Genomic DNA, 17,697 nt, shown 5'->3' with positions numbered 1-17,697 from the left:
CACTTTTAATCATATTCTTTATTAATCTTCTAATCTCAAGAAATTTTGTAATTCACTTATTATATTTTCGTAAATGAATTGAACTCTATTGCTTTTCTTCTCTTTACTGAATCTTCATCATACAGATTACGTGATACATAAGCATAATACGCTGCATTTTAGCCAGGTAAGTAGCTGTTTGTGGAAATTTAAAACTTAATGTCATTATTTTTAAATAAAAGTGAATTTTGGATTGCAAGAAATTTGGATTCTTGAATTTTGGAATTTAAGAATTTTTATTTAAAATGTATTGTAGATTTTGATTTTGGACTCTATAAACTTATTGAACGCATTCGTCATAGTATTTTTCTCAATATTGTTCTGAAGCAGTCTTTTAGGAACATAACTCATATTAGACGATGGTTGGAAATAGCCGCTTCTCTGTGTGCTTGGCTGATATTTGAAGTAACATTTCCATATCAGGAGCCCTGGGAATGAAATGATGACATTACGATTTGTGCTACAAAAAAAAAAAAATAAATAAAATAAAATAAAATAAATAAATAAATAAATAAACTGTATTATGGAATGGTAATACGATTTAGTACATGTAGAATGACAACTCTTGCAAGATGCCGTATACATATTGTAAGATTATGAATAATTTTTTGCTTCTGCAATTTATTATTAAAAATAGAATTTCACAATCATTTCATCAATTTATAGTTTATCTTTTCTCCTAATCAATATTGTTATAAATTCTATCTTCAATTATATATTTTATATAAAAGTTATATTCAGAAATGAAAGGAACTGATATTAAACCTGGAGTCTAGGTAAAGGAGAGTGAAATCAAGACTTGCTCTAGACATGAAAAAATCTGTAGACATTCTTATTTCAGTGATATTGTGAGGTGGCAAAGAGTGACCGATCGCAACCAATCCAACCACCTGCGGCTTATAAATTGCTGTACTGTCAACATCGGCATCCTGCAGCTGTACGGATCTCAGTTTCAAATAGCCACTGAAATGTATAATCTGAAACAGAAAACAAGTTTTAAGAACTTTTCCTTTTCTTAAAGTAAGAAGGACAGAAAAATGAATACAAATTTAATCTTTTTTAAAAAAATATTTATAAATATGTAAAACAGAAAATATGTAAATATAAACTGAAATTTAAACTAGCAATAGCTCTTTAATGCTTAATTTTAGTTTGGGTTTTTCTACTCTCTACTCTAAAAATATTTTTCTTTGAACTTTTTCTGAACTGCGTCATTTAGAGACTAATCATATCATGTGACTTTTACATTACGCTGGATGTAAATGGAATTAAAACTCAAACAGATAATAATAATGTTACAGCATTTATTAGTTATCGAATCAAATGCATTGAAACCGAAATTAACCCATTCTGAATTAAGCTTCATCCTGAACACTACGCACTTGCTTTCTGCATCTTGGCCTAGATAGACTACTGCTTGCTGCTTCTATTCTTAACGCAAAGTTATTATAAATGTAAAATGTTTTAATATGCACAAATAGACTGTCAAGTGAATTGTGGCTGCAAATGTCCATTGAAATAAAAATGAATATTAAATCTGCCTCAGCTACGAAGCTTGTTCTTCATTATGGATCGAAATTTCGGTATCATTCTGCAAATCCTGATACTGGTACTGATTATGAGCTTGCTTATGTGGTCCCAAAAGATGCCTTAATAAGCTATATAAGATAATTAAGTCACTGAAGGCATATAACTCATCAGGTGAGACTCCAGGAACGGTAAAGAAAGAGAGGTAAAAGTGGGGAGACCATTGTCTCCTTTACTCCATATGTGCCAATCTGATGGAAAGTAACGAGAGACAAAAGTCACGCCGCGCAAGATAGCAAGCAAACGTTGGTGTCAAAACTAGGTTACGAAGCTGTGACCACAAAGCATGTAGTAACTGAAAATTCTCATGAAAAATTAATGTAATATATATTTATAAAATACTTTTATAGCCCTGGGTTGTTGCAAATGAAATAGCCGATTTTCAAGATGATTGAAAAAGAAGGGTATAAAAAGTAGAAAGTTATGTGGTTTGTCAAAGTAGTCTCTAGCAACATCAATGTTTTGGTGCCAACATATGACAAAGTCATTACAGTACGTTTGTAAAAATTAGTGTCTCTGGAAATACTGGAGTCCTCCACCGCCCGAGCAACTGATTCGAAGTTAGCAAAATATTTCTTGGACAAAAAAATTGAAAAATATCTAGGTATATGTCAGGAGAGTATGACGGATGAAGGATAACTTCGTATAACGAATTAGTGAACTACTGTATGATACTAATTGTTTAGGGGGACTCTACAATTTGAATAAATTTTTTCTATTTATTGAAGAACTTTCTTCTATTTTTTATAAATATTACGAAATTGATTCGTAAGACAAAAGATTTTAAGCTAAAAAAATGTTTTTGAAAGTAATTTTTTTAATTTAAATTTTTCTTCGATAAATTTAATAGTTAAAATGTCTTTTTCTCTCATTAAATTTTCAAAGCTTCTATTCAGTAAGGACGTTTTAAAAAAATCTTACCATCTTGATCGAACAACCAACTTTATTAGTCAATCTCACAGAATAACTGAAAACCAATTTAAGCGCATGCATAGCAGATAAATATCTAGTAAAATAAAAAGTTAGTTAATGAGTTACCTCTCACGTAAAATATCCGTGCAAATATCCGTACAGCTATTTTACGAACGAGGTTTCCTTACATTACGCAAAGATGTTACAGTCCTTAATTCTTTCCCTCACGGGGAACATTTCTAAGAGAAATTTTCGTTTCAATTCTATGGAACTTTCACGACAAATTTTCAGTTTAAATACATTAAATTTGTTTACAAAACAAAAATGTTCAAGCATACCTGTAACAAATACAATTAGATACCAGACCAAATTAATACAAGTGCTTTTCAACAAGCATTTTAAATAAATATATAAAATTTAATATTCTGATATTAGAAAAATTTAAACAATGAAGTTTTAAACTTCCTAGAATATATATTTTTAATTGTGAGATGTCTGGATACAAAGATTTAAACTGTCAACATCTTGACGGTACTTCCCTTTTCTATGAGGAACTTCAGAATTAAAAGGATGTAAGATCAAAGCCCATCTTAATAGGCTAGGATTAGTCCCAGCTTTTTCTTCTCACCCTACTAAAGGATTATGATCAGTCTGAATGATGAACTTAATGAGGTCGATCTAGGTAAACTTTTAACCTTAAAATTCTACCTAGATCGACCTACTGTAAAGACAATAGCAGCACACTTCCTTTCGATTGTACTGCTGTTTAATAGATGAAAATTTTGCTAAGAAATATCATAGGATATTCTTCACCTTTAGCATTTATCTGTGATAATACAGCGCCAATACTAATACTCGAAGCGTCGCGCTAAACGATAAATGGCTGAGAAAAGTTCGGACTGTATAAGTCTGGATTTTCTGTTAAACGTTTCATGAGTTCAATCAAAAGAGTTTTAGTACTCCATCAGTCCAATTTATGGTTTATTTGCCCTATTTTCCTTTTAACAAATCTGTGAGTGGCGCAGAAAGCACACAAAATTCAGAAATATACCTTCGATAATATTCTGCAAGTCCTAAAAATGACCATACCTGTGTTTTCGTGGTAGGTTTAGGAAAGTCCTTTATGGCTTGGATTTTTAGTTCTCCTGGTATTCTTTGACCTACTCCTACTACATTACCTAGATATTTGACTTCGAATGAGAAAACTGACATTTCGAAGGCTTAATATTCAAACTAGCAATTATCATCTTCTCAACTAGCAATTATCATAATTTCTAGGTGCTTCAAGTGTTCTTCCCACATCTTTGAGAATACTGCGATATCGTCAATATAGGGTGCAGCAAATTCTTCACAGTTTCTTAATAAATCTGCCAAAAAACGGCTAATATCATATGTTGCATTTTTCAGAACGGTAACCTTAAGTATTCAAATGTGCCAAAACTTGTAACAAAGGCAGCATAACGCTGGGCTGTTTAGGATCTGCCAGAAAGCAAGCTTGCTGTTTAGCAAGGGAAAATATTGTGTCCTAGTTATCTTGTTCAAGCGAAGACAATCGATGCATGGTCTTGCCTCTGTTCCAGGAACTTCAACAAGTATGAGTAGAGAGGTAAAATCTGCTTCATCTGGTTCTATTATTTTGAGTAATATCATCTTTACTATATCCGTTTTTAAAATCTCGGTTTGTCTGGCAGACATCCAAAAAGGTTCTGCGCATTTCGGTCTATCTGCTTCAATATCATATTCAGTAAGGTCAGTACATCCGGGTTAATTAGAGATAATACAGAAATACTTTTATATCAACTGCTATGAATCTTTTCGTTGATTTTCAGATAATCGTGAATTCAACTGGATGCCTTGCAAATTTCAGACATTTCAGTATCTGAGCTATAATTTAGACTCTGTATTTCGTCTTTATAGTCGTTTATCCTGTCTTCTAAACATAACAAATTAATATTTTCTGCTTGTTTAAAATAGTTTCAGCATATTAATGACGTACACATGAGTTTTATTTTTCTCGGGAAACTCGCGACTACATAATTTGTCTTTGATAATTGTTGTAGCTTCGAAGGAGCCAGAATTAGAACTAAGTCTCCTTGAAATTTACGTTCTATGGTTTTGCGATCATACCAGAGTTTTTACCTTTCTTTGGCTTTTCCATACGCTGTACAGAGGGTTCTTGATATCTGCTCATTCGATTCATTAGATAAAAAGCATAGTCCACTACACTATTTCCTACCTCTTCTTTACCAGATAATTTTTCATACAATAGCATAGTTGAAATTCTTAAGTTATTCTGCTGGCGAGAAACCTGTACTGTCATGAATAGTTGTTCGAAGAGCAAATAAGCCTGAGGTAAGATTTAATCCCAGTCCGAACCAGATTCTATACATAGGACTCGAAGAATTCTTTTTTAACTTCTACGCATCCTCTCTACAGGATTGCTTTGTGGGTGGTAAACTGAACTTCGTACAACTTTAATCGTGAATTGTTCCAGGAAATTCGATGTCACCGCACTCATAAAAGATGTGGCTTGGTCGGTCTGCATCTCTTTTGGGAACCCCATTCGACTAAACATTGGAAGGAAAACATTAAGAATCGTGGTTGAACAAAGATTTGCGAAAGGAACTGCATTCGAATATTTTGACGACATGATAATTGCAGTTATAAGCTACTTATTTCCTTTAGGTGTCACGGTCAGAGGCCCACAAGTGTCAACTTTTATTTTTGAAAATATTTCTGAGATAACAGAGATAGTTTTCAAAGGCACTTTCTTTTTATCTTGCAGCTTTCCAGTTCTTTGACATTTGTCACAAGTTTTAACAAAATTCTCGACATCTTTGTAACAATTTTACAAATAAAAAGTTTTGAATAATGCAACTTTGGTCTTTGTTGCACAAGATGGGCTGCTGTTTTCTTCATGATAAATAGTCATCAAATGTTTCCGATATATCTCAGGAACAACAATCAATAGTCTTTACGTTCCATCAATGATCTTTTTTGAAAAAGAACATTTGGCCTTTCAACATACACTGTTAAAAATTCCTTTCCAGGTTTCACCAAAAGATGGTAAAACGCTGAACCATTATTTAGCGCTTAGATTGAACCATTATATGGCAATATGTTGAACCATGAATTGGCAATATATTGGACCATAATTTGGGGGTATTTTGAACAATAAACTGGGAATACGTTAAATATGAATTGGGATTATATTACAGCATTGGGAATATCTTAAATCATTAATTATAATTATGTTTGGATGGAAATACCTTAAATCATTAATTATATTTATATTTACCATTAAATGAACCTATTCTGAGCTTTTAACAATAGAGTATATAGTAAGTCATTTGGGATCTTAGGCATAAAATTTTATATTAGCCATCTTCTATGGCTTCTTTTCTGATACTTTTTTATTCAATTACTGCTATGGCTCCTCCTTTATTCCTATGGATAAGCAGTTTGCAAATTGTTTATAAAAATCAACAAATCAGTATAGCAATAATTATTGACAATTTGGCTACCGTAGCAATCTGGTTTACTTGTATAAGATTATGAATAAGTTTTGAAAGAGTGAAAGGATATAGCATGTATCATTAAAATACATATTTGCAATACATTAGCATGTATATAAAAATATATTTTTACAAAACTGGATGCCTTGCACACTAATACAAATAAACTAAAATATACTCAGTACTGCTCATTGCAAGAGTAGAAATTTCAATAAAAATTCGTTTTTTACCTAAAAATACCTTCACTTGTAAATTAAATTGCATTAAGATAAAGTAACACGCCGAACAAGTATTAATTTAGAAGTCAAACAACGAAAATCAGCGTTATATTTGCAAATTTTCACAGTATGAATAACACAATAGGAATTTGCAAATATAACGCTGATTTTTATTGTTTGACTTCTAAGTTAAATTACATTTAATATTATTATTACCTTTGTTGTCTAATTCCACTAAATATACCCTGCATACATTAGAAAAAGCAGATTTAACATACTCATGAAACGTTCTTAAATCATTTTCATACAAGAACCTTGTTTTTTTCTTTACATCCACATATGAAAATCTGTAAACTAGCAGGTTTCTTATTTAATATATCACATCATATAACTTAATTATGATGATTTATTACAGATACTAATCTTTAAACAGTACATCTAAATCACAGTTTTATCTCATATTGATTTGCTGTCCTACAGATGTATATAGCTGCAAGAACAGATTCAAACTCTCCAGTATTTAAACACAAAATAGAAATTCCTTTCCCATCATAAAAATGAAATTAAACATTGTTTCACTTGAAATGCTTTCATCACAAATTTCTAAACCAATAAAGATATTTTTAATTTTTTATTAAGTTAAAATGTATGATGAAACGTGATAAATTATATTTATGACCTATAGAGTAAAGAAAATTTTCCAAACCTATTAAAATTGTTCCATTTAATCAAAAGCAAATTTCATTTTTCTGTAGATTAAACGTGTCTCTTGGTAACATATTATGTAGAAAGCTAAATATTTAGTTTAAAACAAGTTAGAAACAAAAGCCTAAGATTAAAACTGTAAACTCTTAATGAAGAACATATTTAAATCAACATAGATAAATTTTGTTTAACTTCTGTATAAGAAAATTAATTAATTAAGAAATATTTTATGCCGAATGTTGCGCAGGCATACATGTAAGCATACTTTAATTAATTACAGGCCCACCAGCGGCCAAGCGGTAAAGTTGCTGAACACTGGTAGTTCAGTCCGAGGTTCGAATCCCGCGAACGTGCTGGCTGCATGGGCGTTTTCGTGGTTTTCTCCATGTGTAACGTGTATACGAGCCAGTTCCCCTTAGAAAGTCCTCCACGAAGGCATCCCTCCCCTTAGGCAGATAGCCCTAGTGTGCTTTGCCATAATTAAGTAAACCAAACCAAAATTAATTAATTACATCGCTTATAGTCTGCTTAAATTTAATTTATTAACATAAAACTACTCATATAACCTGTAAAATAATAATGTATATGCTATACATATTTGAATCATTATTTTTCAGAATTTAATAACAAGTACTTCTGAATAATTAGTATATATTATTATGCTTATATATAGAAATAGTATGCACATCAATAACATTTTTTTAACTTGAAATCTTTAACTGTATGAAATAAATAAAATTAATTTACTTTTAAAACATGTATGATATTTACATTTACTTAAAATAATAACAAAAAGCATTTCGCGGGTTCATATTCTGGAGTATTTCAACCAATAAATCTCAGAAAGCATACATGTAACCATAATTCTTTTAATACTGTTGCGTGCGTACGGGTTCGTTACGAAATGAATGCACAAGTCTGATGAAAAATGAACAAAAATTTATTATTATCACAACAAATATGGTTAAATGTCCTCAAATAATCGTGCAGTATCACAATATATCACAGTAGTTATCTTCTAACTACTCAAACGTTCAAAAGAACTTAATTCAAAACAGCTAAAGAAAGCTAATCCGCGAATTCGCTACAGTCAACAAGAGCAGTTTTCTAAACAACAACAAACTAAGTAACTACTACAAACTGAGATGTTTTCCTCCTTTTATAAGATTTTAAAATCACGCGCTAGAATTTTCCAGTACTTTCTCGAAATCAAAAAGTGATATTTATTTATTTAATGCACGCGCTCTTGTATTTTCAATTTTCCGGCTTAGCTTTCTATTAATATTCGTCACGCGCTGCACTGCGCGAGAAATAAAACCATTTAATTTATAATTGAACTAACATTAGCTTTTTAAATACCAAATTCGTAACAATACATTTGTGAAAAGTTTTCTGAAGTTTCTACAGGATATTTAACAACATCATGAAACCCAAAGCTGGAATTTTTTATTTAACAGATTAATTGAAATAGTCTTATACACTTAGACAGTTCTTGCTGTTCCTAATCATTAAAAGAAACATACAAAATATGCAAGGTACTCAAAACACTAGATCTCAAAGTACACGCCATTCGCCAATGACCTGGAAGTAAAACTTCGGAATCCTGGATACAGAAAAGCCCAAGAGCACTCGCTACCAGTCTGCCTCATTATTGAATGATTTCTCACACTGTTTGTTGGGCCCACCAGTGTCCGAGCGGTAAAGTCGCTGAATACTGGTACTTCGGTCCGAGGTTCAAATCCCCGGCTGTATGGGCGTTTTTGCGGTTTTCCTCATGTGTAACGTGTATGCGAGCCAGTTTTCCTTAGAAGTCCTCCACGAACGCATCCCTCCCATTAGGCAAATAGCCCTCGAGGCTTTGCCATAATCACACACACCTGTTTGTTGTATGAGAAATGGAACGGGTAGTAATTTGTGGACATTAGGGCTCACAAGCTCAGTGACGGTGCACCACTTGGTAACTGCACACCTTTCCACCAGGAATTTCTTGGTCTTTTTCTGATATTATTGTCATACAAGTGAGATAAGTTACAACCCATTCTGGTCTTGCATGGACGTCGAGGTAGTCTTGTGTACAGGGTCACGCAATCACAACCAGTGGTCGAAACTCTGGGGAATGTTCTCGAACACTGGCCCAACATCCTTTAGATACTGTTTGTAGTTCTATTTCAACATCACTGGGAACCTAAGAAAAAAGAAGCAATAATACACAGCTACATAATATCATGCATTATCCTAAACAATCATTTTTATATTTATTTTTTCTTTCATAATTCTCATCATCGTACCATGATTGATGTTACCATTACAACTGACAACAACAGGTACGTAGTATCATTGCAGTATATCATAAAAACAACAACAGCATCATAATATACTAAATTTAATTAATAAAAACTTATACATTCATTTTGATTGATTATTTTGATGCAGCCATTCTATTGCTCTCTGACTAGGGCATGTGTGATTTCTTGGGGACACTGGGTTGTATTCATGTTACACATGAGGAAAACCAAACATGTAGGCAGTCCGTCTGCATGGATTCAAACCCTGGTCGAAATGCCAGTGTTAAACAGTCTCAACTATGCACTTACTGGTAGTTATATGTTAGTTTTACTTTCTAATGTATAACTAACTATAGAAGACACAAAAAAATAATAAAAAATTGAAGATGCATTAAAAAAACAATTTTTGTTAAATACTGGGGCAGAATACCAAATATTTTGCTGGCAGAACAATAATATTTTGATATATTCAAAGTTTTATTTAAAAAAGGAGGATGTTTTTACTGACTATCCCCAAACCGACCAAAGAAGCACAAAAATGTACTGATGAGGCAAAGCATCATGCCGCCAAAAATATTTATGTTGCAAAGTGTTTATGTACTTGTTATGAAAACTTGTTGGTTCTGGTAGAACCTGCTTTCTACCGGTATTTAAAAAAAATCAAATATATAATTTACACACCTTATTATATTAATGTGCTTACACATCTAAAGGTACATTTATTAAAAAGTACACAATTATAGGAATTATAAAGCATTTTAAAAATAGGTGGATCACATACCATACCAGCACCAAAGTGTTTATTTTATTATTATAAACCTACAATGTTGGAAAAATATATTTATGTTGCAATTTAGGTGAGGCCAAGGAAACCCTAAAATCATGTCTGGAAAGCCAAATGGCTTTCTAGACATTTCATCAGTACGACGGCAGATTATGATCCCTCCTATGACAATTTCTGCGTTTTAGTATAGTGGTGAACCGTATACTGCAGTTTTTATCGGCGAAATCTCAGACTTAGCTTTCTGGACACGTGCAGCGAAATAAGGCTCGCTGAAGGGCATCGTATACCCTTTTTCTGTGTGTGTAATTTTTAAGATTTTGATAAGCAGCTCGCTGTGTACGTGAGAAGAACAGTGCAAATTACTAGGAAGATTGCATGTCTTATATATATATATATATATATATATAAAATCTGATGTGTACACCACACGTTTAGTTGTACGGATTATTAAATTATACGCATTTTTTTCCTGCATTTCATTTAAACTTATTGAATTGAATTAAATCTACTTCGTTGATAGCGCAAAAGCAATAGAAAATTTAGAATTATTTTGCAATAGAATAAATCTACTCTTCACTATATTTATATATTTTCACTTTATATATCACTATATTTTTCACTATACATGGTTCCGCTACGCAGACAAAACTTTTACCTTGTTTGAAGGTAATAAAGCTGATTTAAATAAAATTCTTCCAACAATGAATTCCATTGATCCTGCTATTCAGTTCATTTTTGAACTCAAGACATGCAATTCTCTTCCGTTCCTCGACATTCTGGTAACACGTAATGCATCCAACTTCAGTACTACGGTTTAACGTAAACCTTCAGCGGTTTGCCATCCACAACACTTCAAATCATGTCATTCGACTAAACAAAAGTTACCTTAATTTTATTCTTATGTTTACATTTTATATTTTCTGTTTTCTATGTTTTAGTTCCTATGTTCCTATGTTTTATGTTTTCTTCATTGAACCCCTTACATTTTTCTCGATAATACAGATACATTATAATCAAAATACCCATAACTGCATGTAAATAAATTAATAATTAAACTAAAATTTTGAACAAAAATTTAAAAAAGGTTTCTTGGATTTATGTTTTATTATTTTTTGTTTTATTTTTAATTCTACAAACATCAACTAGTTTCCAGAAACAAAATCACAGATTTTAACTGCACAAAAGTTTGATTAATGAATGTGATGGCTACACTTGGTGATTGATGTAATTTTTTAACATTTGGCATAAAACTGCTTATTCTGAAATTAACTCCATCAAAAATATTCAATCTGTTTCTTGTTTTTTATAGTAAATTACTGACTTTCCGCAAGCCTATTTATACTAGGTATTGAGAGGGCAAAAGCAATGTTGGTTCAGTAACGGCTTCTATTTTGTGATATTTCTCTCGTATGACTTAAAATTAAAATTTAGGATACATGTAAATTTTTTGGATCAATGGAATCTTGACTATGCTGATTAATTGCCACTGCATATTCCGCTATCAACAACCAGATCATCATTGACCCCCTATAAAATTTCAATTATCCGCAAGGGGTCACTACCGATCCCATTGGGAACCCTTGATATAATGATATGATTGCAAAAAGAACTGTTAGCTAAGTGGAACAGGAAGGTTTCAAAAATGCAACTTTTTTAGTAACATTTTTTTTTTAATGTAACAGCTTAAAAAGAGTATATTTTGAATATTGCAGCAGTCTGAAGTAACAAAAAAATGGAGCAATTACATACACAGTTATTATTACAAATCAGAAACTTATATTCTGAGAATTTGAATTGAAAATTTTCTTTACCTTTATTACTGCTATCTTGAAAGAGTGTTAACATTGAAATAATTAATATTGAATTATATATTAATTACATTAATTACAATATTATTATATACAATATTATTATATTTATATTGAAATAACTATAAACATATGTATTTAATATAAATTTATTAAAAAATTTTGTAGTTATTCTATCATTTATATTTTGCCATATTTACCACTAACAAAATAGTATATGAAGAAATGAAATTTAGCATATATTTTAATTGATTAGAAATAATAATCACTTACATTTTTAAACAATTGAACTACGTTTTGCAGAAGATTTAAACAGATATACCCAATAACATCTCTTCACTACTTCATAAAAAAATGTCTTCTAATTGCTATTACTTTAAATACATGATATTAATTAATAACTTCTTAAATTTACATTCAAAGTTTGTATTTTAACTACCTAGAAACCTAAAACTACCTAGGAAATATTATTTTGTAAGATTATCAGAGTTAAGACATCAATATTTTTGTCATTTCAGCTATGCATAATACTACTAGTTTGGCCAAATCATGAGATCTTGAGAAATTCAATGAATTAACATTGTATCTTTGCAAAAGCACAGATTGGGATAAATGATAAGTAAAACAGTCATTTATTCCCTGTTTGGCAGAGATAATGCATAGAATGTCTTAAATTCCAACTTTTGTGGTAGTTAGCTAATGTTCTGAATCTAATCAAATAATTAGAACAAAATCCATAAATTTTTTAAGCAGCCTGGTGCAGCAATCATAACAGCGTGAATAATAAACTGTTCACGTTCAATATACACTCTTTTGCAAAAAAAAATCGAAGCACCAAAAGGACTTTTGCGATCGTGACGAAATTTGGTATGCAAAAACATCTTGATTGAACATGCAAATGATCAAAGTTTCAAGGCAAATGAACAGTAATTGCGATCATAGCGCGCATTTCTAGTGTGCAATTCGCAAAGTATAAAAGCAGTAACAGAAGCGGATAAATTACTTTTTTTGTTGTTGCCATTTTAATTACGTAAAGAAGTAACTAAAGATGTCATTACGACGATATCGAAGACCTTACAGACAAGAAAAAGACTTCGAACGTGGTCGCATTGTAGGGTTGCATGAAGCTGGGTGGTCATACCGAGCAATAGGTCCCCACTTACAGCGTACAGACACTGCTGTGCAAAGATGTTGGCAGCAATGGATACTACAAGAAAATTGCCGACGAAATGAAGGCTCTGGAAGGCCAAGGAGCACAAATGCGAAGCAAGATAGGAGGATTATTCGCCAGGCCCGAACCGCCCCACGGTGGCATTGTCGACTATTCAACGAACTACAGCTACCTCTATACCTCCCGAGGTACCGTCCACCATCTCACGGCGCTTGTCTGAGGCGGGGTTACGCTCACAGAGGTCTTTAAGACGTTTGCCTTTGACCCCACAACATAGGAGTCGTCTGGAATGGTGTCGCAGCCGATCATCAGGGCTATCATCAGAGTGGCATCGTATGTGTTTGGCGATGACCATCGTGTTCCTGCCATGAGAGGAGTGGGCCAGAGGTCCCAATCAGCCTTTGTTTAAAAAGGTATACATCCAATAACCCATGGTGTGGGACGCTATTTCTGATGACAGCACGTCATCTTTAGTGATGCTTCGTACATCTTTGACAGCTCAACGATATGTTGATACAATCATGCGGCCGGTGGCATTATCCTTCATGGCACGTCATCCTGGGGACATTTTCCAACAAGATAATGCCAGGCCACATACCGCTTGTATATTTCTAGACTATCTCCACGCGGTTGATACTCTTCCTTGGCCAGCAAGGTCACCAGACCTTTCACCAATCGAGCATGTCTGGGGCATAGTAGGCCGCCAGATTCCGGCAACACAATATATCGCAGATCTGGAGCGACAACTAATGAATGCCTGGCAGAATGTGTCGCTGGAGGACATTAGGAACCTCTACCACTCCTTGCCTCGACGAATTCAACCATGCATTTCCCCCAGGGGCGGCTCAACCAACTATTAATTTGAACACTCAATGGGTGATTGTGAGCCATGAACAGGTACTATGACAATGACTTTTTAATTTTATTATCTGTGTATGAGCTATATACATATTCAGTTTCATCAAAAACAATCACTTCTTTCACGATGCTTCGATTTCCCCCCCCCCCTAAAGAGTGTATATTATTTATGAAATAAAGAAAAACAAAATTTTTAAACCCCAAGTTTGGCCAAATAACCATCCATTCAAACAGAATATTTGACAACATAGCTAAATAATGAAAATTCAATGCATCTTTATAAAAAATTCTTCTCATTAAGTAGAAAACTTAGATAATATTTCAAAATGGCACAATAATGAATCAAACAATAAGTTTTAATAAACAAAAGTTGGTACTTACGTATTAACGCAACCAAGCCAAAATTCGCATAAATCGCCAAATTTGGCGACCCTACTTACGGCAGCCCTACGTGTGTGAAAATAGACGAAAGTTTATTTGTAAAAAGAAAAAATAACATTGGGCGTGTACTACCACAGCAATGGGTTTTCGGCGGAATTTGCCGAGAAAAGAAAGACTTTTTTGGTTACTGTACCTAACAGAAGCGCCGTTACCCCCATGGAAAAAATTTGCGAAAATATCAAGGAAGGAAGCATCATTTATTCGGATTGCTGGAAAGGATACAATACAAGTGAGTTCGAAAATGCTGGATTTCTGCATGGAACTGTTAATCACAAATATAACTTTGTGGATCCCAACACGGGCGTTCACACACAACATCTAGAGCGCATGTGGGGCTCAGCCAAATGGCGCAACAAAAAACAGAGAGGAACAGCCCGTAATCATCTTGACTCATACATTATCGAATTCATATGGTGCCAAGCTCAAGCTGTTAATGGCGAAGACGGTTTTCAATGAGTGCTAAAAGCAATAGCCAAAAGATTTCCGCCGAAAAAATTATTCTGCAACTTATTCAAATTCGAGACCGGAAGGGTTTAATTGCTATTTTATATTTTAAAACAAAATAATATAAAAAACTGGGTTGATCTTTACATTATGGTAACTTGGCGATTTTTTGGCGAAAATTTGGCAACCAACTCTCCTACAGCAACCCTCTATTTTTTTTTCCCCGCCGCCATTTTGTCTTCACGAAGTAAAGACATGTTTCTTTTCTTTTTATCTACTGAACACTTATTCCAACAATCTACTAGCCGAATTACACTTATGCTAGAAATTTTATCAAACAAAACTGCTTAATCATGACAAATATTCACTGCAAAATTCGGAAAAAGTGCACAATACCATACACCTTACGCGTTTTTCAAAATAACACATACACATAAACCATGTACACGCCGACTTATTTTTACTTAAAAAAACATCCCAGAATTGCACAAAAATGGCATTGCGCACACTCTTCACTATATCCATGTACACTGCTTTTTTCTCATAAATTAGAAAAATTTCACGAAAATACATGACAATTTTCTCAATCTTTAAACCCGGTAAAAAGAACATATATGAAATTACCTGATCGCGAAAAAGTATTTACCCTTTCCAAATATGAACATTTCCACATATAAAATAAATAAAATATCCAAAAACTTTTACCTCTAAATCATCTATTATATTATAAACGTCACCAACGAATTCATACCGCAACCATTACAAATACTTAGTGTCAGATATTTAAATTATTTCCATGCACGTTTACTTCAACTAAAACGTATACCAAATTCCTACAAACATAAAATTCACAAAATAACTATAATTTCATTAAAATATAATTAAATTCAAAAACACTACTTAAAATATAAATGAGCAGATACATTAAATTAATAAAAATTACCTTACAATCCTAATTACTTTAAACTAAATCATTGCTAATAACAATTTTCCCAATAATACCAAATTCCTTTCCACCTTACATTTAGAACAATGCATAAAAATAATATCCTCAAATAATTAAAAATACTAACTTACCTAATCTTCTTCAGAATCTTGATTACGTGGCGGATACACTTTTCTAATTCATTCAATAAAATTATTAAAAGATTTTTTCTGCGAATTTTTCCTCCATACTTCCTCCGCTAAATAAAAAGCAAACTTTTCTTTATCACAATGCCTAAATACCCATTTCGAATTCACTTTAGTTAGGGCCATGGGATCCAAAAATTAAACAACGTTGTTTCACACAACACAGAATAAAGCTAAATACAAAATTTCCACATTTTTCCCGATTTCCCCCCTTTCCCGATTAAAGAACCGTAATTCGTCCATTAATATCACATGACATATCCCATGATCTCTCATTTCCCTCACGCAAAATAATGCGTAATCGGAACTGAGTACTGCTCACATTATTACCAAAGTCCCAACCTTTATCGCCTCCAAAATGTCGCCAAAGTACCAGTTACCATATTGTAAAGATCAACCAAAAACGGTATTAAAAATTATCTGTAATTAATAAATGAACATTTTCTTTCTATTCATACTTTTTTACTCAAACTTACAAATCACGCCAACCTGGTTGCGACAATACGTAAGTACCCAAAAGGGTAAACAATACAAAAACCTGCTACTTCAACAAAATATTCCAGCTGCATTTTTTTTTTTTTTTTTGCTCCGATAAGATAAATATAGGGAAAGTTTTCATAGTAATTTATTCTTTGAAATCATCAGCATATTTTTGCAGAGAAAGAAGAACTTGGATATTAAGCATACTTTTAACAATAAGCTGGCGATAATCTGAAATTTCTTTCACTTTCAGTGATGACTGACATTGTACCAAGAGTTTCATTTAGAGAAAATCTAATGTGTTTCTTACTTCTCATGTTTACAAACATAGGAATAGCAATTATATTCCAATATGGATGCTGACGGAAATTTTACTTGGGCCCAGATTACCCAGATTATTTGCTTGGGCTTCTGTTTATCATTTGCATTCTTATAGAACACTTAAAGTTAAATTGACAAAAATAAAGTTTTAATATTACTTTACAATACAAATTATACAAACTTGGAATAAAATTTTCTGAAGCTTGTAAATTTCCCCACATTTTTCCACTATTAACTCTAAAATCGACGACTATATACATAAAATACACACACATAATTTTCTTATTTTTCAAAAATTATTTAATAAATGTATCAAAACTACTTACCAGGGTTACGAGAATCGATATAATTTCTATTCCATCATTGTTTACATCCCCAGCTAGTTATTTACAGTACATTCAACGTTACACATTAATATAGACATTTACACAGATATGCTGATCGCTACCTATAAAAAGGATCTCTAGGAGCATTATATTCATGCAGAAAAAAACATCGTAAAAGTGTTTCCTACAGAATGCATATAATGTATTCCTACAGAAATACACATTATGCAATATTTGCAGAAATACACATTATGTAACGCAATATTTGGGAATCTCTTTTTACAGTTCTATTCAGCTACTTTAAATATAGTAGTAATAACCAATTGGTGAAAATGGGTTTTAGCACTAACGCCATTCACCCCAATACTGCGAATGCGTCTTAACATCCGCTGCGAATGCATTTTGACATTAATACACAAATTTTAATGCACATACGTAAATCAAAACGGGAACAAACCAAAAATATACATATACCTTGTGATTATCGAATGCACCTTCGGCAATCCTCATGCAAACAGCCGCCATTAAATTTTCAAAACACGGAATCACGGGAAGATCAAGCATGCGCTGAAGGCTTTGGTTTGGTTGACTGCAATATATTACCTTAAAATGTCGAAAAATTCAACGTCTGCGCTTATTTCACCAATTCACTTCAACGCTCTCCTTCTGTTC

The 17,697-nt window shown here is 32.6% G+C and overlaps 1 protein-coding gene across 5 annotated transcripts in view; it reads right to left on the bottom strand.

Annotated features, from left to right (window-relative positions):
• LOC118201777 (uncharacterized) overlaps positions 1-17,697 on the bottom strand; it is a 132,360-nt gene that overhangs the window by 15,259 nt on the left and 99,404 nt on the right. For 4 of the 5 annotated variants that reach the window (XM_085823846.1, XM_085823847.1, XM_085823844.1 and 1 more), the window contains exon 6: positions 805-1,016. In XM_085823846.1, coding sequence (XP_085679972.1) covers positions 805-1,016 — 212 coding nt within the window. Of the gene's footprint in view, positions 1-804; positions 1,017-17,499; positions 17,598-17,697 lie in introns of those variants that run through there. The other variant, XM_085823848.1, reaches the window with a different exon arrangement.

The sequence above is a fragment of the Stegodyphus dumicola genome, chromosome 9 (assembly GCF_044657685.1).
Source record: "Stegodyphus dumicola isolate Sdum_Otavi_A_Nest chromosome 9, ASM4465768v1".
Taxonomy (NCBI): domain Eukaryota; kingdom Metazoa; phylum Arthropoda; class Arachnida; order Araneae; family Eresidae; genus Stegodyphus; species Stegodyphus dumicola.
Note: the sequence above shows the minus strand (reverse complement) of the source record. Positions and strands in the feature narration are given on the sequence as shown.